Source organism: Lepidochelys kempii, chromosome 1, assembly GCF_965140265.1.
Source record: "Lepidochelys kempii isolate rLepKem1 chromosome 1, rLepKem1.hap2, whole genome shotgun sequence".
NCBI classification, from domain to species: Eukaryota; Metazoa; Chordata; order Testudines; family Cheloniidae; genus Lepidochelys; species Lepidochelys kempii.
Window position 1 is genome coordinate 110,062,320 of NC_133256.1, and position 26,888 is coordinate 110,089,207.

Consider the following 26,888-nt stretch of genomic DNA (forward strand, 5'->3'; position numbering starts at 1 on the left):
GAACTAGAGGATACTTCAGACCAGGAAGCTGCACCAACAGTCATCATTCATCCCCCTCTCCGGATGAAGCCATCATATCCCCATCCCCCACCACAAGGGATGATTTCAAACAGTTCCAGGAACTCTCTAAGAGGATGGCAGATTCCCTGGACATACCATTAGAAGTAGTGGCTAAATCCCAGCATATGTTTCTGGACATCCTGCAGACTTCAACTTCTTCCAAAATTGCCCTACCAATTAATGGCGCTGTCATGGACCAGGCCAAAATCATCTGGCAGACGCCAGCAACGGTCCCACCCACCTGCAAAAGGACGGATACAAATATTATGGTTCTTCTAAGGGAATGCAATTTTTGTTTTTGCATCCCACACCTCACTCCCTTGTGGTGAAGGCCATGAATGAAAGGGGCAGACAGCATCATTCTAGTACTACCCCATACAATAGAGACGGGAAGAAACTAGATCGTTTTGGCAGTAAGACCTACTCGTTGGTGACCCTACAATTTAGGATTGCCAACTACGAGGCGCTAATGACCAAATATAATTATACAAAGTATTCAAAATTATTCAAGTTTGTTTATTTTCTGAGGAAGCGATGATCACTACTTCCCACTGGCTCAGAATGAGGCTCAACTTCAATGAAAAGGTGGAGAAGAAAATGTTACAAATGGCAAATCAGAGACAGCAGCTGAAAATATTTGACGAGGCAATCCTGAAAGCGAACATTTCCAAGGAAGACTGGAGTCTCATAGACAACTGTGACTAGGACAATAAAAACTTTGCTGATGAGCTGAAGCAATGTGTGAAATTAGGCGAGAAAGAGAGACTGAAAAGAGCAAAGGGAAGAATCTTGGAGGAAATGAGGAACATGCTAGAGAAGCGGAGGAACATGAAGTGAAATGATAGTGACAAACTCGAGTATTCCCTCCTCTGCAAGCTGATAAGACTAAAGGACTTTACATACCGAAATGAAAGGCTCTTAAATATGGCTGAAGATTGCAGAAGCCTAGAAAAATGCAAACGGAAACTGACGCTGGCTGTACGGGTCGACGACGATGCTGAAGAACAAGGACCGCAAAGCAGTAATTGACAGAATAGGGATGGAAATGGTCTGAAAAGATTTCTACACCAAACTGTTCATGTCTCAAATAAATGTCCCACTGCCAGTAATTCAACAGACCAATGAGTATGCTGATGAGGACTGGGGGTACAAAGTTCAACATGCAGCTTACCAAATGAAGGACAGAAAAGCTCCAGGAAAAGTCAGATTGATAACCGAAATAAGAGCTGGAGACCAAGGTCTCTGGGAAACCCTTGCTCAGAAGTTTAGTCATTATTTGGAAATGCAGAAGATACCACCTAGCTGGAAGGAATCCAACACCATTTTTCTGTACAAGAAGGGCGATTGTGAAGATCTAAAGAACTATTGTCAAATATGACTGAGGTCACATGTCGACAAGCCAATCACCAAAATAATAACAAACCTACTCTGAGTCTGGATGCGCAGCAGCCGAGAGATCAGGCAGGTTTTTGAAGGAATTTCAGCACAGTGGACCCATCTTCACTATAAACCAGCTATTGGAGCACTCAAGGGAATACTTCGTCGACTATAAAAAAGCATTCAGCGGCGTAAGAGATCAGTGCTGTGATGAAAGCTCTTGCAGAGCAGGGCATCAACACAAACTACATCAAACTACTAAAGGAAGCAAACTCTGACTGCACTGAAGACATAACTGTTCGACACTGCCTTTTGCATCCCAGTCAAAACAGATGTGAAGCAAGGAGACGTGTGATGGGTTGGACACCCCTTTCATGGTGCCACCTGATGTGCTGGGGTCCCACTGGTTCCGCCTTTTTCATTAGCCAGGGTTTCCTCACCCAGTCCTAGCTGTGCCAGGCCCTCAAGCCTTCTCTAGCACACACAGACGTAAGGCCACACTCAGCTGCAGACACAGACTGAAATCAGCTCTGTGTGGGAAGATTCAGCTCGGAGATTTACTCAGCAGTCACGTGCACATCTCCTTTGGAGTGTAAACCCAAATTAATATTGTTTTCGCTGTATAGCGAGATCTGCACAGAGCAAGCTCATAAAAATTCATCCTCTCCCTCAATGTGGAGAGAGAGATGCACAGCTTTTTGCCTCGCTCTCCCGGGTATGAATTGTACAAACTGGGATTTGTAATAAACAAAAAGAAATTTATTAACTACAAAAGGTAAATTTTAAGTAATTAAAGGAATAGTAAACAGAACAAAGCCGATTACTGAACAAATAAAACAAAACACACAAACTAAACTTAATACACTCAAACAGGTTACAAAATGTAATTTCTCACCCTAAATGTTGTTTTAGGCAGGTTGCAGAGTTTCTGTAGCTTAGAGTTCCAGTTATTTATCTTTACAGATTGGACCTCTGCCTCAGTCTGGACTCAGCCCCTGCCTTTCCCTTCAGGTCTTTCTAGCAATCTTCCTTCTTGGGGAGGCAATGGAGAAGAGTTTTGATTCCCGCATTATGTAAATTCTATTTAAGGCTGGGAAGTAAGGCAATCTTTTATTTCCCAATCTGACACCCCCCCGCTACCTCTGGCTCCTCTTAATGGTAAAACACTGAAAGCCCAAGTTGGGGGCGGGGGTCTAGTAGCAAGTGACACCATCACCTGACCCTGTAGTGTCAAAGGAGCAACGCTGAGAGCTTCTCAGGAAGGCGGGAGATGAGTATCTTTCAAGTCTTATTGTTCTTCCTAATGTTTACCTACTGTCTGGTGGATGTTCTCCCAAATAGACACACACTTGTAATTGTTACATAGTCAATATTCCTAACTTCAGATACAGAAATGATACATGTATACAAATTGGATAATCACATTCAGTAAATCATAAACTTTCCAGTGATACCTTACATGTCCCATCTTGCATAAAACATACCTTAGTTATACCATATTCATATCACAACAATATTTCTATGAAGAATATCATAGAATCATAGAAGGTTAGGGTTGGAAGGGACCTCGGGAGTCTCATCTAGTCCAACCCCCAACCTGCTCAAAGCAGGACAAATCCCCAATTTTTGGCCTAGATCCTTAAATGGTCCCCTCAAGGATTGAACTCAAAACCCTGGGTCTAGCAGGCCAAGGCTCAAACCACTGAGCTATCCCTCCCCCCTATGGGGTGTAATGTAATATGGGGTGTAATGTCACACACAGTTTCACCAAAACTCTTCACATCCTGCCTCGAAATGGTAAGATGGTGGATGAACTGGAAGGGTGGAATCAGTGTCAACAGAGAGCAGTTAAACCACCTCAGATTTGTGGATGATATTGTGTTGATTGCCAAAAACACTATCAAACTACAGAAAATGCTACGAGAAGTCAACACAAAAAGCAGCCAAGTTGAACTGAAAATGAACCGCTCTAAAACAAAATTTATGCAGTCTGATGCCTTGCCAAAAGCTCAAATAATAGTCAAGGGAGAACAAATAGAAGAAGTTGAGTAATACATCTGTTTGGGGTCAAGAAATTAACATGCGCCACGATCAGGAAGCCGAACTCTCACAAAGAAAGAAAGCTGATTTGGCATTCATTCAGTTCTGTCAAGGATGTCCTCCAAGGAAATATCAATAAGGCAACACACGCCAACCTCTTCAACTCAACAATACTGCTGGCAGTGTTGTACGGCAGTAAAACATGGGCTCTGACAAAGATAGAGGAGCAACAACTGGCTGTCACAGAGAGGGTGATGGAAAGAAGGATTCTGGGGATTTCAATCCACGACAGAGTCCTCAATGAAGTGATCAGACAGCAGAGTGGGGTGCAAGACGTTACTGTTGAAAGCAAGTGCGGTAAAATGAAATGGGCTGGGCATATAGCTAAGTTCACTGACAATCAGTGGACTGTAGCAGTCCCATGGGAACTGAAACCACGACTCGGCCGACCTCCAAAGAGGTGGGAAGATTTTATTGTGAAAAGGCATGGCTGCACATAGAGAAGAAAGACCAGGATAAAAGAAGAATGGAAGACGTGTAGTGATCAGTGCAATCTATATGAGGACTGAAGGACCAATTCGTCAAGGTGATTTTGAACAGCCTTGCTACCCTGATAGTTATTTACAACTTTTTATTAATTCTAATCTCCACGACACTAACCAGTCCCCAGACATTGGCCAGGACTTGCCTCCAACTGTTAGGCCACATGTTCGCAACAATGTTTATCATCAAATATACCAGGCTGCACATGCGATGCCTGCAAGGCTGACGCCGAACTGTGTGTGTTCCACACAAACACAGTATAAACATTTGTCTTGTGATGCCAACCAAAGTAAAAAAAACAAAAAAAACCACCTCTCTACATTGGTGGACACAACCAAACAATGTTTGCGCAGGAGTCCCCTTTGTACAGAACCTTCCAGCAATGATAATCACAACGGATGCTTCCCTGCTAGTTTGGGGGCACACCTGCGCAATCACAGGGTCCAAGGCTGCTGGTCCCCATTGGAATCCACTCTACACATAAACCTACTGGAACTACGGGCAGTTCACAGTGTATGCTCTCACTTCCTACCCATGATCAAGGACAGAGCCATAAAGATTCTCTCAGAAATATTGCTTGCATATTTTATATAAACCGACAAGAGGGGGCACGGTCATACTCCCTATGCACAGAAGCCATAGAAGTATGGAATTGGTGCATTAGCCACATCATCATTATCTCTGCCTCCTACCTACCAGGATGCCAAAACACCATTGTAGATGCACTAAGCAGAAAATTTTCCCAGAACCATGAGTAAGAAATGAATGCTGGAGTACTACAGAGCATGTTCAAACAATGGGGGTTCCCAACTATAGACCTTTTTGCGACAACCGAAAATGCCAAGTGCCTACACTACTACTCCAGAGCGAGATTGGGACCCTCTTCTCTGGGTGATGCTTTTCTCCTCAAATGGGATGCACCTCTATTGTACATCTTTTCTCTGACCCTTCTTCTATCCTGGGTCATACACGAGATCAGGACAGACAACTCCAGAGTTGTCTTCATAGCCCCCATGTGGCCCAGACAAATGTGGTTTCCTTACCTTCTAAAGATGGCTGTGTGCCCACCACGCACTCTTCCTTTTCTGCCACATCTCCTTTCTCAGGATGCAGTTCAGGTCCACTGCCCAAACCTGGCAAGACTTCACCTCAAGGTGTGGCTACTCCATGGCTCTGAGAAACCAAAGTGACCTGTTCAGATGAAAGAAAAGGAGGACTTGTGGCACCTTAGAGACTAACAAATTTATTTGAGCATAAGCTTTCATGAGCTACAGCTCACTTCATTGGATGCATTCAGTGCAATCACAGCATTTCACCACAAGGTGGATGAGTTCTCGATCTTCGCTCACCCGACCACCATGCATTTTTCTCAAGGACCTTTGTAAACTTTTTTCTACTGAATGCATCCGATGATGTGAGCTGTAGTTCACGAAAGCTTATGCTTAAATAAATTTGTTAGTCTCTAAGGTGCCACAAGTCCTCCTCTTCTTTTTGCGGATACAGACTAACATGGCTGCTACTCTGAAACCTGTTCAGGTGAAGTAAGTTAAACAGTTATAGACCAACTACACGACATATATACCTGCACAAATGGAGGCAATTCAATACATGGGGCCAAAATAGACAAGTCATGGCAGTTTCCTATTGTCTACCACTGGTACTGGACTGGGTATTGGAACTTAAGAAATCAGGTCTTTCCATGAGCTCAGTCAGAGTACACCTCGCAGCAATCACAGCATTTCACTACAAGGTGGATGAGTTCTTGATCTTCGCTCACCTGACCACCATGCATTTTCTCAAGGGCCTTTGTAAACTTTACCCCGAAATATGAGCCTCTACTCCCATCATAGGACCACAATCTGATATTACGAACCCTTGCTGGGACCCCCTTTGAACCACTAGCGACATGTTCACTTCTCTGCTTCTTGATGAAGGTGGCCTTCCTCGTCGCTGTCACATCTGCCAGAAAAGTGGGGAAGCAGGGGGCTCTCATGGCATACCCTGCCCCACACAACATTTTTCAAAAACAAATTTACTTTAAGACCACATCCCAAGTTCTTACTAAAAGTTGCATCCTCATTCAATCTGAATCAGCCCATTCATCTCCCATCGTTCTTTCCAAAACCCCAGGAGAATAAATGAGAAGCAGTGCTCCCCACTCTGAATGTCCAAAGGGTACTAGCTTTTTATATTGAAAGAACCAAGGCTTTCAGAAAATCACCAAAATTATTTCTTTCCATCACAGAACAATATAAGGGAGACGCCATATCTAAACAGAGACTGTCTATGTGGATCTCCAGCTGCACTGACTTTTGTCCTCAACAGCAGCTGCAACCCCCACAGGGGACCCGTACACATTTGACTAGAGCACCATCTGCCTCGATAGCCCTCTTCAACAATGTCCACATTATGGACATCTGCAAAGCAGCAACCTGTATATGGCACCTGCCCATATATTCACACAACATTATGCCATAGAACAGCATTCATCATTAGATTGCTTTATTCGGACTTAATTTTATCATCTGCCATGACTACAACTCCGAAGGCCCTCCATTCCACTGAGAGGCACTGCTCTACAGTCCCCTAAAGTGGAGTACCCATGGGGACACTCGTTATGCCATAGAACAGCATTCATCATTAGACGCTTCGAAGAAGAAGAGGTTACTCACTCTTTTCAATAACTGAGGTTCTTCAAGATGGTTGTCCCTGTGGGTGCTCCACTACCCTCCCTCCTCCCTTCTACTTTGGAGTTTTTTCACACCAGAGACTCTGTGGTAGAGAGGGAACTGAGGAGGGTTGATCGCACGGTGCTATGTAACCACCTGAGGTGGCACTGCTATTACAAATCCCCGATTTTACAAGTGCAGGTGCGTGCAGTCACCTAAAGTGGAGCACCCACAGGGACAACCATCTTCAAGAACCTCAGTTAGTGCACAGGATGAGTAACCTTCTCTTCACTGAAGCAGGGATTGGAACCTGAATTTCCCATATCCCAGGACAGTGCCCTCCCCACTAGGCTACAGAGCCAGTCTCTCTCTCTCACCTAATGAATATTTAATTATATGAAGTAGAACAGCTTCAACAGGAGAGATAGACCTTGTAGCCTAATCTATATGTTATGCATTAATTATATGGATTGCTTAAGAACTCCCAGTTATCACTTTGAGGGTTGACAGGTTCTTATCTAAAGATCAGGCCCAGTATTATTCAAATTATTATATAGTTGGCAACCCCGATGTGTACAGTTGGAACACTCTCACTATAGGAACTTTTCTGTATTTTTACAAATGGTTTATTAATACATTTAGCACAGTCACAAACACTGCAGCTCAGTAAGGTAGATGAGACACTATAGAATGTACATCTGCACATCCATATACTCACACCATCCCTTGCAGAACAATCTGAAATGTTAGCCATCATCTTCCTCATCACGGTCACCTTCCCCCTCATCACCAGTGGCCAGCATTCTGGCACATCCCAAAGGCTACAGCTTTCTCCTACTACCCATAGGCTGGGATGCAACTTTTGTAATATGTTACGCTGATGCCACTGTCTGATGCATATTTAGTAGGGGTTTCTCCCCTGTTCCTTTTTTGTATTTCCTTACCTTACTAATGTTGGATTGTCCTTCTCCTACATGTTAGTATATTAATGATCTCAACTTACTATCATATATGTCAATTCGTTGCCATGGGCCTCTTGTGGTTAGGTATCTGCAGATGTAGCTCATTTGCTGCTGCTGCTGCTATGTACATCAATTTGTCTCTTTGACATTCTTGTGGTTGGACCCATGTTCCTGTGGTTGGACATTCCCCTTAAACACTATATTTTCAGCTTCCCTATATTCGGGGTTTTGCATTGGGCCTTTTATCTATGCCAAAGTTCATAGGCCTCAAGCCTTATTTATGCTAACTATGCTCACTGCTGTGTCTTACAGGATACAGGCCTGTGGGCAAAAGTTCTGGAACTACGGGTACTGGGAGGGCTGCCATACCCCCTGGCTTGAAGTGGTTTCCATTATATACAGGGTTTACAGTTTGGTTCAATAACTCTCAGCACCCCCACTATACAAATTGTTCCAGCACCCCTGCCTGTTAGGTTCCTTGCATTACTGCTGAATCGAATAAAGGCAGACTATAATGAAGGCAAGACAGTGATTTATAATAAATTCAAGCTAGCCCTATGGGCTACCATCCCCACCCACCCAATACTCCTTAGCTCAGTGATCAGGACACTCACCTGGGAAGTGGGTGACCATCATTCAAATCCCTGCTCCAAATCAGACAAAGTGGGGTTTTGAATCCTGGTGTCCCACATCCTGGCTGAGTGCTTTACCCACTGGGCTACAGGGCATAAGGGGCGCACCAACACCTCTCCCTCTCTTCCCCTGCAGTGTTGGACCTCACAGGTGAGATAGGCAGGGGAATGCCTATATTATTAATCCTGCTGGGACTTAGGTGTGAGCTAGTTTTGGGCATCAGGACTTAGCTCTATTGATGTCCATCTGCAGAAATTTAGGCCCTATGGGGACTTTATCAGTGGAAACATAGGCACCTAGGGCATTTAGATGTGCGCAGAGTTAGGTGTCAACTGAATGGAGTGTTCTGAGAATCTAGATTTTGGACTTTGCTGCCTAAAGTGGCAGGTGCCTAAATCCCTTTCTGGATCTAGTCCATAGACACTTGTCAGTACTGAGCATAATTCTTCTTTACAAAAGAAATTGTAGCTGCCATAATGTTATAATTGTATTGATTATTTCATAGAGCCCCACATACCCTCTATTCTGTCTTTAACTGCATATATATCACTACATTAAAGTTGGTTTATTCTTATTTTAGGACTTGATAATCTGCTTGATGAAAACAGAATATCAGATCTCACCCAGACATACCAGCTCTTCAGCCGGGTAAAAGGTGGGCAGCAGATCCTGTTGCAAAACTGGAGTGAATACATCAAGGTATTTCAAACTTTATTGCATCTTACTGTCCTCATATTTATGCTGTTCACAGTGGAGTGACTGCTTGGCTTTTAAAAACAAGTAATGAGAAGCAATAAAACACTCAACTGATTCATGAAAATTATAGTTTAAGCAGGTATGTGGGTTTTTTATTTGTTTTGTTACGGCACCCATTTTGTTCAGCAATATTCTGAAAGCTCATGTGATGAGAAACCACAGTGAATACACATTTCGATTTAAAATCATATTTAGGAACTGTTTACTTTACAGGACTGAACAGTGCAAACAGGTTTTTTAAAATCAGAACTGCATATGATTTGAGAAGATGTTGGGCAGGAAAGTTGGCTACGTTTGGTTCAAAATAAATAGTTCTCATTTCCTCCTGGCACTCCAGTCACACTCCTTTGAAACTACTGGAACATCAGATCTCGGCTGATACTTCCAGCAGCACTGCAGATTTGTTATGCTATAAATAACTGCTGCTTGTTATAACAGTTAACCGGCTAAAGGTTTTTTTTTTAAATTATTATTTTGAAAGTGAGAAGAATTCTCTCTCAAAAATCTATTCTGGTGGCACTTAGAGGTCTCATCTCCATTGCGCTAGACATTGTACAAACATACAACAGTTTACTCATCCTGAAGAACTTGCAGTCTAGCACACATGGAGATGCTTTCAAATTGTAACCTTAAGCGGGGGCTGACTGTATGATGAGAAAACATTGCAGTGAAACTCCTGGAATCATGTGTCTTATGTTGTGAGGTAGTATTACGGGAGGCACATCAGAAACATTATACGCTTGGTTTCCCAAATGCTAGTCATATCATTGGTTGTAACCACTCAACTACTGCTTCCAAGATAAAAGAGAGACTGATGGGCATTTGAGACTGTGTAGTCCAAGATATAGTGAGAGAAAATCCTATGTAAATAGGATGACCTGATGCCCCTGAAAAGTTGATACATCCCAGATTTTAGGACTAGACTCCCTTTTCTGGTCAAGTTTTAATTAACTTGTACATTTCCCAGTTTTGAGGACTCCTGGAGGTGGAGTTCAGGGAGCCACGAACACCAGGAGGAAACTGGTCAGAAGCGCTGGTGAATAGGTGGGGGAGGGGTCAGGTCACTGGGAAGGTTTGACAACTTTGGAGAGGGTGAGTCCTTGGGGTATGAGAGCATATAGGGCAAATTAAGGCACCTGGGATCAAATCCCTGCTCTGCCATAGACCCTCTCTGACCTTGGGCAAGTTACTTAGCCTCTCTGTGTCTCAGATCCCCATCTATAAAATGGGGATGGTACTTCTCTGCCACTTTGGGTGTTGTGCGGATAAGTACATTAAGGATTGTAAATTGCTCAGATACTATAGTAATGGGGGCCATATGAGTATGTAGACATTAGGAGCCAGGGGTTGGATTCAGGCAGGATCCAGGCAGTGCATCAAGTATCATATCTATGAATTATTGCTCTGGCTAGTTAAATGTTAAGAGGGAAGTCTGAATTGTCTTGCCTTCTTTGGTTTTTCAGCTGTTACAGTGGCTAAGATAGAAGCGAATGGAAAAATATGCTGCCTCTGTGCGGTTGTCCCAGTTTTTCCACTATGGAAATCTGGTCACTCTCCTTGTAACAAATATCGGATACTAATATTCTTAAGCCATCTTAAATAGCAGGTCAATCAAACACTGTTGTGTAGACTGTCTGATTCAGTAGACAAATAGTGTTACAATTCCATTGGAGAGCTGGGCATAAGTAGAAACAAGATAAGATTAAAAGATGATAAAGCAAGAATTTTGTCTTTACAAGTCAATAGCTTCCCCCCCACAACCAAACCTTGTGATGGCTGTTTTTCCACTTTTGTAGCCCTTGTTGACATTAGAATCCTGGAGTGACCAGAAGCAGCTAAATCATATCCAGTTATTTCTGCAAATAAACAGTTCAGTGGGTTTAAAAAAAAGAGTCATACAAAGTTTTTCATTATGCTGAACATTCTTACTACACTTTTTTCCACGTACTCTTTTATATAAATCATGTATTTAACTGTAAACTTGTGTGTGTACAACCATGTCTAATACTTAATTTTTGTTTAGCTTCTGTTTTAAATGTAAGTGATCTCTCAAACATTGCTGTTTGAAATCCATTAATGTGTGTTCGGATTTTTTTGGTTTTGTGTTTAAATTTCAATGCATCTCATCATTTTTGAACAGCTTTAAGATTTCAATTATTGTTAAGCACCTCTATGATAAATTTTTCCAATTGCTAAATTTCATAAGGGTGTATGTGTCTGTGGGGGGAGATAGGTAGCAATGAAGTATTTGATTATCAAAAGTGTTTGTTTTTACAGAACTTTGGGACAACTATAGTGGTTAATCCTGAAAAGGACAAGGATATGGTGCAAGAGCTACTAGATTTTAAGGATAAAGTGGACCATATCATAGAAGCGTGCTTTCAGAAAAATGAGAAATTTATAAACTTGATGAAGGAATCCTTTGAAACATTTATCAACAAGAGACCAAATAAGCCTGCAGAATTGATAGGTACAAAATACTTTTCTGTAAAATATTTTTAAAACCTCTAGAAAGCATAATAATATAAAGCATACTGAGTATGCTAGTATAATTGCAATGCAATGCATAGCCCACTGGAAGAATTGCTTTTGGGATACCAGGCAAAAATTAGTCTGGATATGTCATGGGATCCAGGTAAAAGTCTGGATGTGTTTGTCAGGTGTATGCTCAGTCACGTGAAGGAGCATGTTAATTCCTGCTATTGCTGCACCCCTATTTGCTTACACGGTGACTGATGAGGACAGTTGCTTAAAAACCCATATGGCTAACTTCCTAAAGCAGAGTAAGTTGCTAAGGGGGAAGAGTAGCTATTAGAAAAAGAAATTTAACTATTTCTTCAGAATAGAATAGTGGGTATGTCTTATGGATGAGGCTTATACTGGTGTTAAAACCTCAGTTTTCCATACAGTCTGACGGTCAATGCTAAGAAAAACATGCCTAAGAAGGAAGAAGTAGTGGGGTGTTTTGGTTGGCTGGTTGTTTTTCCCCTAAACTAAACTCAGGAGAACACCCCATTTTAATAACATTCAGTTAAAGGAAGACTGAATTATAAAGAAGAAAATTGTTCAGGACCTCAGAAGTCAGGAAAGGAAAGCTTAATCATTTAGTGTACATTACACAAAGAATATTTAAAATGTTTCAGAATAAGTAATATGGGGACAGATCCACAGGTGGTGTAAATTATCATAGCTCGGAGTTTGAAGTCAGTGGAGCTACTACAATTTACATTAGCTGAGGATCTGCCTCTTAGTTTCTGTCCTTATCATATTCTTTTGCTTTTGGCTGCTAACTTGAAAAATGGCTTTCTAAAAAATACCCTTTTGTAGGAAAGGTGACTGAATACTATTTGACATGTGCAAAGCAGTGATATGGGCTTATTGCCACTTGTGGGTACTGTATCCTCAGCTGTTACAATGGCTTCCTTCTCATCCCACTGACACGTAACCTAGTAAGACCCAGAGTAGGGATATTCATACGGCTTTCTATCCCTTTAATTAAAATTCATGGCATAATTGTATTTTTTTCTACCATTATCAAGCTACTAACTTGAAAGCATCGCTTCTGTTTAAGTTTTGGTGAGAGCCAGAGGGCATGGTAAAGGTCTACAAAAATAGTCATCTGTGTGTTTATTTTTGTTTTTCATATAATACATTCATATGCATTGCATAATTCCAAAACATTGTCTATCAACAAGTAATATTCTTGTAGTGAACGTAACATGAAGATTCTAGTGTTTTAGTACATTAATTTTAAAGCTTATTTGTTGTATTAATCTTTATCTTGGTCAGTTCCTTTTCCACTAATAACGTAATACTTGAGTATAATTCCACTGACTTTGGAGGAGGGAAAACTGATTACAAAACAGAACGTTTTGAATTTCACCAATGTTTTAATATCTAGTAATATTAGAAATGGAAACATTGCAGTAATTTTAGAGGGATTTTTATTTTAAGTGCCTCAATTTTTTTATTTATTTGTAGCAAAACATGTGGATTCAAAGTTAAGAGCTGGAAATAAAGAAGCAACAGATGAAGAGCTGGAAAGAATCCTTGACAAAATCATGATAATATTCAGATTCATTCATGGTAAGAAATGTTTAAGGTGTAAGAAGGGTTTAAAATTGATGTGATTTAAAATATGATCTTCAGTGCTACTGCTAGAATTGCTAATTGATTTAATACAGCAGTGACAAACTTGTTACATGTTTGAATCTATAAACTGGGACTACAAAAGTAGAGACTGATGTCAGTGGGAGTTCTGCACAAAGACCAAAGGATAAATGTGGCCTCTGACCAGGAAGCTGGGAGGGTCACTCATAGGATTTTTCTCTCCTTGTGGTTTTCCTCCTGGATAGAGTATGTGGGAGCCCAGCGAATAGTGGCTAATCCTTTTCCTTTTCCTCAATCCCTGAGTGACCCTCCAGTCGTTGGGGGTTTACACCCCAGTAACAAAGAGGAAACCATTTAAACCTCAGTCATACTACAGGACCTCTTAGCAGATGTCTCAGGATACTTCCAAAGGAAGTGTGATGGTGCAAGGCCAGATGGCTATAGAAAAGTAGTGGGAGACAGATATATTAGTCCCAGGCTAAACAAATCCCTGTTACCAGGATAAGTAAACGGCAGCTGCGCCAGGTCAATTCAGACACCTGGGGCCAATTAAGATTTCTCCAGAAGGCAGGGAGAATGCTAGGTTGATTGGGACACCTGAAGCCAATTAGGGGCTGGCTGAAACTAGTTAAAAGCCTCCCAGTTAGTCAGTTGGGTGCATGTGTCAGAAGCTGTAGGAGGAAGCCACGCTGTTGGAGAAACTAAGCAGTACAAACTCTATCAGGTGCAAGGAAGGAAGCCCTGAGGTAACGGTGAAGGGGCTATTGAGTGGGGGCTGCTGTGGGGAGGTGGCCCAGGGAATTGTACACATTCTATTTCCAAAAAGTCAGCTACCATAGCTGCTACTATTAGGGTCCCTGGGTAGAAGCCCGGAGTAGAGGGTGGGCCCAGGCTCCCCCCTCTCCTCCCCTCCCCAATTAATCACTGAGGCTGGGAGACCACAAAGACGGTGCAAGGGGGGGTGGCTTCTCCGCACCTCCCTTGCTGGCCTATGATGAAAATGGCTCAGTAGGCTGTGACCCTTGCCTCTAGAGAGAGAAGGGCTACGTGGAGGGTCACAGTGAGCCTCTGAGGCTAGCGAAATCTGCCAGGAAGTGCGGGACCCACTGAGACAAGGGCAGAGCTTTGTCACAGAAGGTTTAAACCTCCTAGAAATGTCATCAGTTGCATTCATCAATGATAGGCCTTTCTCACCAGACCACTGCAGCTTTGAAGCAGTTGTTTTGACTACTCCATTGAGGACGGTACACCGACTATATCTCTCCTCCCTCCCTTTGGATACCAGCGCGCGCGCTCTCTCTCTCTCTCTCTCTCTCTCTCTCACAGTGCTTGGAAGCAGATCACATCATACAAGTGGGTGTACAGCTGTAAAAGAGGAATACTTCACCCAGTTCAGCTCCTTCCTCTTCCCTAGTCCACCTTCCCTGTTTTTTAAGGACCCATTTCACAAGACTCTATTGATTCCGGAAGTGCAGTCTTTTTGGAGCTGGGAGCAGAGAGGAAGTTCCTTACCAGTATAAGGTTTCTATTTCCAGTACTTCCCGATTCCCCCCAAATCTTGTGGTCTTTGTCCCATTCTAGACCTCAGAAAACTAAACCGCTTCATCAGTAAGATCAAGTTCAGGATGGTCACCCTTGCTTCTGTTATCCCTTCCCTAGAGATTGGTATACTGCCCTTGATTTGCATGATGCTTACTTTCATGTGGCAATACATCCTGGCCACAAAAAGATTCTTCGGTTCATAGCAAGCAACAACAACTGCCTTTACACGTCGCTTCCCTTTGTGTTATCTTCGACCCCAAGAATCTTTGCCAAGTGCATGATAGCGGTGGTAGCCCCCCTGCACTGCGTAGATGTTCAGATATTTCCTTACCTGGACAATTGGCTAGTTCGGGGAAGATCAAGTACCCATGTCCAACGCAGTATCTTTGTCATCAGACCACTGCTCTCTGGTCCAGGCCTGAAATTTAATATAGACAAATTGAAGTTATAACCACACAGTGAATAACTTTTCATAGGGGCAGTACTTGACGCCATAACCACTGTGGGTTACCTTCCTGAGGACAGGATTCAGTCCATAGTTTTTTGGTCCTAAAATCTCACATCCAACTCAAAGACAAGTTTATTTCTGCTTACAACTATTGGGGTATGTGGCCTCATGCACATATGTGATTCTGCATTGCCAGATCTCACCTCCACTGTCTGCAAGCCTGGCTTTCCTCAGCATACTGACTGAGTGGCATTCACTTGTTGATTTGCGTACCTGCATAAGAGCTTCAGTCCCTGGACTACTGGATGGACCCTCTGAACGTCTTAAATGGGGTTCTCTTTTTGCCACCAGAACAGACTATGACTCTGGTAACAGATGCATCCACCAAAGGCTGGGAGGGTCATCTCGGTCAACTCCAGGCACAAGTTCTTTGGTAACCTCAGGAGGTCTCACTCCACATAAAAGTGTTAGCTCTGTGCTATTCATCAAGCCTGCAAGACGTTTGTATCCACCATCAGGAACCAGTTGGTTTAAGTTCTGATGGACAATACCACTACTATGTTTTATCTGAACAAGCAAGGGGCTGCAGGGTTATCTCAGTTGCTCTAACAAGCAAATTGCCTGTGGAATCTCTGTATAAGAAACACGGTCTTGCTAAATGCTTTACATTCCAGAGGTGAGGAACACTATTGTGGATTCCTTCAGTAGGAACTTGAGCAACACAAGTGGTCAGTCAGGAAGGATGTTCTTCTGCAGATCTTCCAATAGTGTGGGTACCTAGTAATAAACTTATTTGTGACCAACCTCAACAACAGATGCAGGGGATTTTGCTTCAGAGTGGGCTGCAGCCCAAGTTCCTTGCTGGATGCTTTTCTTCTTCCCTGGTTCAGTCATCTGCTCTATGCATTCCCCTCAGTTCCTCACATTCCAAGAGTACTCCAGGAAGATGAAAAGAGACCAGGCAACATAAATCCTTGTGGCACCAGCTTGGCTGTGACCATATTGGTTCATGGACCTACATCAGCTATCTATCAGGCCACTGATAATTTTACCCTGGTCCAGGATCTCCTATGTCAAAACTTGGACAGGTCTCTGAATCCTAACCGTAAATCTCTCTACCTGACTGCATGGATAATTTCTGGTTGAATATGTGTGAGAGATTATGGTCCTGAGAAGTCCAAGCCATCTTGGTGAGTAGCAGAAAGGACTCCACCAGGGCCACATATGCCGCAAAATGGAAGAAGTTTTTCATCTGGGTGCCATCCCACCATTATTTCCTCATTAAATAAAGATTACATTCATACTGGACTACCTACTGCATTTGAAATAATCTGGCCTTTCAGTTAGTTCAGTAAGAATCCACTTCACTTCTTCTCAGCAATACAGAATGACTTTTCTATCTTCTTACCTTTTGATTACCTTCCTGAGCAATATTCCTAGACATCTGCAAGGCAGCAATGTGGTCACCTTTACATACCTTCTCCACGTACGACTCTCTTTCTCAAGCTTTGTGAGATTACGCCAACTTTGGTAAATCAGTGTTGTGATCTCTTGTTCAGATAATCCAAAGTGGAATGGATATGCACACAATCACTCGAAGGAGAGAAAGTGTGTACTTTACCTGTATGGTAATTGTTATTCTTTGAGATGTGCTGTGCACATATACCTTCCATAATCTCTCCTACTTTCCCCACTGCTTCGGATGTTAGACTGTGGTATGCAGGAACAGAGAGGGAGATGGCAATAACCCTTGGCTAGGTGCATGAGGAGAGCAGGGGGCATATGAGCAGCCTAGTGCAGGCAAAAATCTACAACTCAAGTGCATTGGGAGCACTGACAACTCTAGTGAAACATATATGTGCACAGCACATCTTGAACAGTTACTGTACAGATATGTAACTGTGTTCCACTTTTCAGCAAGTCAAGAGAAAGGACACTTCTGTATAATTGAAGATAAGTAGTAAAGGTGTAATGTTTGATTTCTCAGGTTTTTTTGTTTTCTCTCCATACAGGTAAAGATGTGTTTGAGGCATTTTATAAAAAAGATTTGGCCAAAAGACTGCTGGTTGGAAAAAGTGCATCCGTAGATGCTGAGAAGTCAATGCTGTCAAAGCTTAAACATGGTGAGCAGCTGCAAATGTTGAATTTTTTGCTTCTTTTAGTTTTTAAACCTGAACCTTTATTTTTATTTGTTAAAGTGACTGGGCCAGATTTTCAAAAGAGCTGAGCACCCTACAGCTCCCACTGTTCAGAGTAGGAACTGCTGATTGCTATGTACTCGAGGAAATGTGCAAGTTTAATTTAGGTGTATAAATGGGAGTGGAGTTCTTTTTGGAAATCTGTGACATTAAGCTGTGCTGTGCTTTTGGGACTTTAGAGAACAGATTAACCTTATAATTTCTCTGATCTGTCCAGGAGCGGGCTGGACATTACAGAGCACATAGTTTGGGGAAAATTTGGGACTGGCAGTGTGTTGGGGTGAACCCTGTCACACTGGTATAGTTATGCTGGTTTTGCACACAGCTTGCTATTTTAACTGAGGTTTACACTTCAAGCACTGGTAAAATAGTTTGACGTGATTTTCAAGTGAAAAGGCTGCGAACAATTAAAGAAAGTTCACAATTTTATTATTTTCTGTTTGTTTCGGGTAAAGGAAGTGGAACAAAGGAAAGTGTAAAGATGAATAAGAAGCTGAAAAGGCAGGAGCCTCGGCTTATCTGGATTTGCATCCCAAGGACCGTCACACTAGCCCAACATTAGGCTTAAGCTTTTATTACTTGTTTTATGTTTATTGCAATCATGGAAACTTTGCTTTAATTTATGTGACAGAATGTGGTGCTGCTTTCACCAGTAAACTGGAGGGAATGTTCAAGGATATGGAACTTTCAAAAGATGTCATGATTCAGTTTAAGCAGGTAAATTTAACTTCTTATACTTATGCATGGTATATTTACACTAGCTAGGATGATGTCACATAATTGTATTAAATTAAACCGTGACAAAACAGATTTTCCACAGATTATTTATAGTTCAGCGAATCTGCTGGGACGTTATTTGACCCTATAGTTTCATTTGATTTTCTTTTTGACTCTTAATAATAAAGCCTGAATGTAGTGTTGCCACTAAATTTATTATTAGACCCATCTCTAAAATTGATTTTAAGACTCCATTTTATCATGTGAGAATTATTGCCAGGCTGTGACTAGTTCAGAATGAATGATCTGGTGATGAATGTTCTTGTGCCATACAGACTGGATTGTCGCTGTTATGTTCTCTGGATGCCCAGCCCAAGTGCTGTCTAGACTGCATTTCTTTCAAAATGTACCACCGTGTATCTTCTTAACATCCCTTAAATGTTTTTTATGGAATCTTTAAAATTCTTTTGACTTTGAAGTCCTTTAGAAGAACAGATCTAATAGACCTAATTGATAATCATCTTGTCTGTTTTGTTCCCAACCATTCACTATGTTCCGAATTGCCTAGGTATGTAGTGTGCCTTTGCACGACTTTTAGACAGTGGGAGCCAAGAGCATTTTCCAACTGTGGACATCACCTCTAGAAAACTTCCTGACTCTGTCCATAATTTCCAACTGGAATCAGTATTTTAAAAAAATTAAGAGCGCCTATATTAGCTGTAGGAGTTAATTGTTTTTGATCACAGATTTTTATATTGCGCAGTGCTCCAATGAGAAATGCTTTATAAATTCAACTTTGGTTTATAGTCAGCTCTTCGGGTGTTTTAATAAATTGCCGGAATTCATTGTGCCAAAACTAATTCACTGTTTGTTTGCTTTTTTAAAAAAACAGTATTCCAGATAGTAATTAGCAGAAGCCATTTATTGATATACTTTTCTACGTTTATTTTTAATTTATTGTGTTAGCAGGGTTTTTAACAGGTTTGGGTTTTTTTAATTTAATTTAATTTTAGTATATGCAGAACCAAAGTGATCCAGGCAATATAGACCTGACGGTAAATATACTTACTATGGGATATTGGCCAACGTACACACCCGTGGAAGTCCACTTAACTCCAGAGGTGAGTCTTTTAGAACTAGAATTTGCAGTCTATCATGGTGGAGGGGTAGGAATCTCAATATTTAGGTTGCCTAACGCATCCAATTTTAACTGTTTTCAATTACTTATAATTAGACTAGTACTCCTGAGAGAATTCTGCACAAAAAATTTAAAAATTCTGCACCAAAAAAAAAAAAAATCTGCATACAGTATTTTAAAATTCTGCAAATTTTGTCAATAAATAAATGTGGAGGCTCCAGCATGGCGATGGGGAGTACAGGCCACAGACTGCACGGCTTCCCTTTGCTTCCCTGTCAGAAAGTAATTTTTCTGCAGGGAAGCAAATAATTCTGCGCATATGCAGTGGCGCAGAATTCCCCCAGGAGTAAACTAGAATAGGTCAAAACTTCTCAAATTACAAAGGTAGGTGGGGGAGAGGAAGTGATTGAAAATTCACAAAATGGTTAACCAGTCAGCCTTCAGAACATAAAATATTGTGAAAAAAACATTTTGAAAACAATAAAACAGCTTATAGACATGCCTGTTTTACAATATAATCAAGTAATCAGAAGTTAGACAATGCCAACATTATGGTTGCATGTGCAATCATAATTCTGCCACATGGTGCGTTTTGATATAATCTCTAAGGCCACGTCTACACTACCCGCTGGATCGGCGGGTAGTGATCGATCTATCAGGGATCGATTTATTGCGTCTAGTGTAAATCGATCCCTGATTGCTCCGCTGTTGATTCCGGAACTCCACCATGGCGAGAGGTGGCAATGCAGTTGACAGGGGAGCGGCGGCCATTGATCCCGCGCTGTGAGGACACGAAGTAAGTGATTCTAAGTTGATCTAAGATAAGTGAACTTTGGCTACGCTTTTCTCGTAGCTGAAGTTGCATATCTTAATCGATTCCCCCCTTCCCCCCCCCACCAGTGTAGACCAGGCCTAATAGGGTGACCAGATGTCCCGATTTTATCTTGTATATGTGCCTGTTACTCCCAACCCTGGTCCTGATTTTTCACACTGGCTATCTGGTCACCTTAGTCTTTAATTCCACAAGACCCTTCTTCTTTCAAAAAAGCAACCACTTTATTTACTTGAAATGATCCTGAAAACAAATATTCTTCAAGTGATTGCTCATGTGCATTCCAATAGGTGTGTGCGTGCGCTGCATGCACGATCGTCGGAGGGTTTTTGCCGTAGTGGTACCCTTTGGTCGGCTGTGGAGACCCCTGGAGTGGTGCCCCATTGCAGTGTATATAGGTCCCTGCCAACCTGCCGCCTGCTCAGTTCCTTCTTACCTCCAGTGATGGTCATTGGAGCAGCTGTCTCTTGCATTCTCAAGTGCCTGCCTAGTGGTTCCCTTTTCTAAGTTGTACATAGTTGTGAGTTTGTTAGATAGTAGTTTGTAGTTAGTTGGACTTACTTCAGAGGGCTTCCCCCTGCCCTAGTTTCCCCAGGCATGGGGGCATGCCTCGGTTGCAGGAGTTTAAGGTGTGCGAGAAGTGTGCAAAACCTATGCCCACAGGCGATCTGCACGCTTCCTGTCTCAAGTGTTTAGGAGAGGGCCATCAGACAGAGAAGTGCCCAATTTGCAGGAACTTTAGACCTAGGATTAAGAGAGCGGGACTATCATTTGAAGCTCCTCCTGATGGAGTCGGCCCTCCACCCACAGCTGGCACTGGAAGAGACACCGGCATCTTTGGTGTACAGCGCCCCGGCCTCAGTGTGGGATGTCCCAGCACCGAGGAAGGACTCCTCTAAGGAGTACCGGCACTGCTTCCCAACTCATAAGGCCAGTGCCACCAGGCAGCACTGCTTGCAGTCCCTGGTGCCGCATAAGAAAAAGAAAGCGGACAGAGGTCATTCATGGCAGAAAGACCCGTCAAGAAGCCATGAGGGGACTCCAGTGGGGTGCGTCCTCCGGCAGGACACCCATGGGCCTCAAGACCCGGCACCATTGACTCTGGCCCCAACAGGATGCCCGTCGAGTCTGGTGCTGGTGGACTCCCTGACTCGTGAGGATTTGGAGGAAGAGCTCGATCTTTCTGCCATGACGGTGCAGTCCCTGGTATTGCAAGCCCAGGCGCCGGCGGTAGCACCAGCTGCAGCATCTATCCCTACATCTCATGTGGCTCCGGCACCCTTTGCAGCACCGATGGCGGCACCGCCTCTGGTTCATCATTGTGGCAAACCTATCATGTTACAGCGCTGCTCACCATCTCCCCGTGATCCCCCCCATAGCCACGTTGCTGGCTCGCCACACCCACAGGGCTCTGGAAGATCCCATATGAGACAGGGACTCTGGCCCTGAACTCCTGAGGCGTGGAAACTCCATGGCTGAATCCACTTAAGCTTCAGTGTTCAGACCCAGTGAGGGAGGTCTTGCTGGGGAGTGGGAAACCCTCCACTCGTGCCACATACCTGGCAAAGTGGAAGAGTTTTTCCATTTGGGCTCGGCAAAGGGGAACCAAACTGCAGCTAGCGCCAATTTCCCTTATTTTGGACTACCTGTTATACCTTAAGCAGCAGGGATTAGCAATATCATCTCTCCGGGTACACCTTGCTGCCATTTCGGCCTTTCACCTGGGGGCAGCGCATGGGTCAGTTTTCAGTAATCCCATGGGGGCAGGTTTCTCGAAGGCTTAAACAGACTTTATCCCCAGGTACGATGGCCCATTCCCCAGTGGGACCTCAACCTGGTCCTGTCTGCGCTCATGGGGTCTCCTTTCAAGCCCATGGCAACCTGTCCTCTGTCCTACCTTTCCTGGAATGTGGCTTTTCTGGTGGCCATGACATCAGCCAGAAGGGTATCTGAGCTCAGAGTCCTGACTTCCGAACCCCTCTATACGGTATTTTATAAAGACATGGTGCAGCTACGCCCTCACCCTGCATTTCTGCCAAAGGTAGTCTCCCAGTTTCATGTGAAACAAGACATATTTTTACCTGTGTTCTTCCCTAAGCTGCATGCCAGTAACAGAGAGCGCATGTTCCATTCCCTGGACGTTAGACTTGCCCTAGCATTCTACATGGAGCACACAAAGCCATTCCGTAAGTCACCACAGCTCTTTATAGCAATCACAGAAAGGATGAGGGGGCTCCTGATCTCATCCCAGCGCATTTCATTATGGATCACATCCTGTATCAGGACTTGCTATGACCTAGCTAAAATTCCAGCCCCTCCACTTATGCCGCACTCCACGAGAGCGCAGGCATCGTCCGCAGCATTCCTGGTGCAGGTCCCTATCCAGGACACATGCAAGGCAGCAACTTGGTCTTCTATCCACACCTTCACGTCATACTATGCCATTACCCAACAGGTAAGGGACGATGCAGCCTTTGGCAGGGCAGTCTTGCACTCAGCAACCAGGTGAACTCTGACCCCTCCCCCAGGGAAACTGCTTGGACGTCACCTATTGGAATGAACATGAGCAATCACTCGAAGAAGAAAAAACGGTTACCTACCTTTCGTAACTGTTGTTCTGCAAGATGTGTTGCTCATGTCCATTCCAAATCCCGCCCGATTCCCCTCTGTCAGAGTATTCCGGCAAGAAGGAACTGAGCAGGTGGCCAGTCGGAAGGGATCTATATACACCACCATAAAGGCGCCACTCCAGGGGACTCCACAGCCAACTCGACGGTTCCACTAGGGGAAAAACCTTCCGATGATTGTGGACGCGGCGCACGCACACACCTATTAGAATGGACATGAGCGACGCATCTCGAAGAACCACAGTTACGAGAGGTAGGTATCCGTTTTATTTATGTTACCAGATATTGCAAAGCCTATTTTGAAAGTGATTAACATAATTAGGTTGTAATGTCAAATATATACACAAACACCTTTTTTTTCTTTTTTTTTTTTTTTTTTTAACCCCTCACTTTCACTGAAGGGAGGCAGGCTGAGTGTTGGGACCCAACAGTGGTTGTAGCTGTGACACTGGATTTACAGGCAGGGGAAGCTTTTGCCCTTTCACTCCCCTAGCATCTTCGCTAGAGGAGCGGGCTACTCTGCAAGGGTTCAGCCATGGCAGACAGTTGATGGAGATGGGAGGCCTTAAACTCTCCACTGACTGCTCCTAATGGGGGTGGAACAGGATAGTGGGGGAATGGGACATAAAGTACTGACAACAGCCTTGGCTGCAGTTAGGACGAACCAAAGGCAGGAGTTGCAGAGAATTCTTTCCCAGGTGTCTGGCTGGTGGGTTTTGCCAACGTGCTCCGGGTTCAACAGATCATCATATTTGGGATTGAGAAGGAATTTCCCCCAAAGTGAGATTGGCAGAGACCCTGGGAGGTTTTTATCTTACTCTGCAGCATGGGGCCTGGGTCACTTGGTGGTTTAAACAAGTAAATGGTGGATTCTCTGTAACTGAAGTCCTCAAATTATGATTTAAAGACTTCAAGTAATTCAGCCAGTGGTTATAGGTCTGTTATGAGAAGGGGTAGGTGAGGTTCTGTGGCCTGCAATGTGCAGGAATTCAGACTAGGTCCAGGGTGGGCAAACTTTTTGCCCCGAGGGTCACATCTGGGAATAGAAATTGTATGGTGAGCCGTGAATGCTCACAAAATTGGGGTTAGGGTGTGGGACGGGGTGAGGGCTCTGGTTGGGGGTGCAGGCTCCAGGGTGTTGCCAGAAATGAGTTCAGGGTGCAAGAGGGAGCTCCAGACTGAGGTGGGGGAGTAGGGTGTGAGGTGGGGTGAGGGCTCTGGGCTGGGGCTGGAGATGAGGAGTTTGGGGTGTAAGAGAATGAGCCGGGCTGGGACCGAGGGGTTCAGCAGGTAGGAGGGAGATCAGGGGTGGGCAGAGGGTTGGGGTGTGGGAAGGGATGCAGGTTCCAGCTGGGGGTGTGGGCTCTGGGATGGGGCTGAGGATGAGAGGTTTGAGGTGCAGGAGGGTGCTCCGGGCTGGGATCGAGGGGTTCAGAGGGTGGGAGGGGGATCAGGGTTGGGGTGTGGGGAGAGGCTCAGGGGTGCAGGCTCCGGGCAGCGCTTACCTTCAGCGGCTCCCAGAAGCAGCGGCTATGTCACGGCTCCGGCCAGGCAGCTCTGCGCACCGCCCTGTCCGCAGGCGCGCTGCCCCTGCAGCTCCCATTGACTGCAGTAACCGGCCAATGGGAGCTGCGGGGGCAGCAAGCGGAGTGGAGGCCCCTAGCTGCCCCTTCATGTAGGAACCGGAGTGGGGCCATGCCGCTGCTTCCAGGAGCGCTGTGGCACAGCCCTTGACCCTGCTCCTTGGCTGGAGCAGTGGAGCGGGGCAAATGCCAGACCATGCTCCCCAATGGGAGCTTGAGGGTCACTTTAAAACGGCTGGCGGGCCAGATTTGGCCTGCGGGCCATAGTTTGCCCACCACTGGACTAAATGATCACTATGATCCCTTCTGGTCTTCAAGTCTGTGAGGACTTGGCAGCAGAGTGCAAAATGGGAGTGGGGCTTTTCAGAACCTTCTCTCCTCCTCCTCCTCTAACTACATCACATGTGGGGAACAGATGTTGGTAGGCCCAGGATGAAATCACCACTTTGGTATATGTTCTTATTCTTTTAATGGGAATTTGGTTTTATCTTAACTAAAATTTATTTTGTTTCAAGAAAATTATATTATATGAATGTCTGGCATCAATTTTTGCTCTGTTTAAGCTGGAACCAATGTAAATGAGGGCAGATTTGGCCCTTGAACTTTACTTTTGTGTAAACTTTGATTTAAAATGCTAAGATGAGCCTAACACACTACTGTGAAAATCAGTCTGTTTGGTTACATTTGGTACAAGATAAGTAACTTTTTTCCCTCTTTTTTCTTCTTTGTTTACAGATGGTTAAGCTTCAAGAGGTATTTAAGACCTTTTATCTTGGAAAACACAGTGGTCGAAAGCTTCAATGGCAGACCACTTTAGGGCATGCTGTCTTGAAAGCAGAATTTAAGGAAGTATGTTTGCTTATTTAATGCTTAATCATCTGCTTTTAAATAAAATAACTTATTTGGCATCTCTTTCCTTTTTAAGCAGTACATTAATAAAACAATTTTTTGCAGAGAAGAATCTAACAATATTCTATATTAACTATTTAGAAAAGTGTTTTCTTTGCCATTTATTTAGAATGTGGTATTTTAGTTAAACGTGTCAAAACTCCAGTGTGAAACATCTTTCAGCATTGACTGTTGTGGGTCAATAAGTCTCATTCATTGATGAAAAGAAGCCTGTAGCAGGCAGGAAACTAAAAGAATGGGGTGGACATTTTTTTAAATAGTATTTTGAAGGAACCTAGTGATTTGAATATTAGTCCTAGCTATTACAAAGCCATGCTGAAAAGTATCAGTGGTATAATTTAATGAATGTGGTTAAATTTAAATGCTTGTTGAATTATTAAACAATTGAAATGTTTCTTAACATAGCTTTTGTTCTGTCTGATGAGATATCTTCATCAGTAACGCAACCTCATTGTACCAGAGCACAGATAAAAATTTTACTCTGATGTTAATGATGACTAGTTATAAATACAAAATTTAGAGCCCTGGGATCATGTGAAGTTAAGATGACTGACAAGTTTGTAATAGACTTAAAATGTTGTTTGTGCATGGAGATCCTGAGTTATTAATCTCCTTCCCATTGCCTAATTTTACAAATGCCACACTTCTGTTAAGGCTATTGCTGCAGAATTGCATGAATTAGAGAATTTGTGTTCCGTCAAGTTTTATCTGACACTGATATCTTTCATGTTAGTTTGCTTATCTCTATTAAATAACTCATTGGGTGAAATTCTAGCTTCATTTAAGTCAATGAGAGTTTTGCTATTGACTTCATTGAAGTCAGGATTTCACCCATTGTATGTACCTAGAAGAAAATGCTGTTAAATGAATACTGGGCTATTCAGGTAATCTGTTAGTGTGCTACACTACCAATATAATGTCCAGGGTTGTTGGGTTTTGGTTGGTTGGGTTGGTTTTTTCTTTTTTTGTTTTTGTTTTTTTGTAATTTGTCTTGCTATTGTTACATTTCCTTGGCACCACATACTAGGATACATAATCAGGCTGCAGAATCCTTTTAAATACACATTTCTTTTCATCTAGAACGGGGGTTCTCAAACTGGGGGTCAGGACCCCTCGGGGTCACGAGGTTATTACCTGGGAGTCGTGAGCTGTCAGCCTCCACCCTAAACCCTGCTTTGTATCCAGCATTTATAATGGTGTTAAATATATAAAAGTGTTTTTAATTTACTGGGGGGTCACACTCAGAGGCTTGCTATGTGAAAGGGGTCACCAGTACAAAACTTTGAGAACCACTGATCTAGAAGCTATTTATTAAATAATCTATAGATTGTACAACTTGTCATCAGAGTTGTTTTTGAAGTTTTCCACTGTATAGAATACAGTTGATACTCTAAATGTTGTACACAGCTCTAGAAATCATTTATAGTTACTTGTGGGTTTTTTTGTTTCCTTTGTAGGGAAAGAAAGAGTTTCATGTGTCACTCTTCCAGACATTAGTGCTGCTTATGTTTAATGAAGGAGATGAATTTATTTTTGAAGAAATTAAAATGGCTACTGGCATAGGTATGAAAAATTACTTCATACATTCATTATTTTCTTTCATTTGAATAGCTTCTAAATAGTACTTTGGATGTAAAAGTCTAATTTTAAGTACAGCAGAATGTTGCTAATTTCAGTGACTTGCAATGGCTATTTTTGTGAATCAGCGAGTACGTAAATACCAAAAAGATAAGCCAAATATACT

At 43.1% G+C, this 26,888-nt stretch overlaps 1 protein-coding gene across 3 annotated transcripts in view; it reads left to right on the top strand.

The window, feature by feature from the left end:
- Nucleotides 1–26,888, top strand: part of CUL4A (cullin 4A) — an 84,378-nt gene that overhangs the window by 43,524 nt on the left and 13,966 nt on the right. For all 3 annotated transcript variants that reach the window (XM_073350371.1, XM_073350381.1, XM_073350390.1), the window contains 8 exons: nt 8,865–8,983; nt 11,318–11,510; nt 13,022–13,126; nt 17,153–17,263; nt 17,970–18,055; nt 19,069–19,176; nt 24,971–25,084; nt 26,602–26,707. In XM_073350371.1, coding sequence (XP_073206472.1) covers nt 8,865–8,983; nt 11,318–11,510; nt 13,022–13,126; nt 17,153–17,263; nt 17,970–18,055; nt 19,069–19,176; nt 24,971–25,084; nt 26,602–26,707 — 942 coding nt within the window. The remainder of the gene's footprint in view (nt 1–8,864; nt 8,984–11,317; nt 11,511–13,021; nt 13,127–17,152; nt 17,264–17,969; nt 18,056–19,068; nt 19,177–24,970; nt 25,085–26,601; nt 26,708–26,888) is intronic.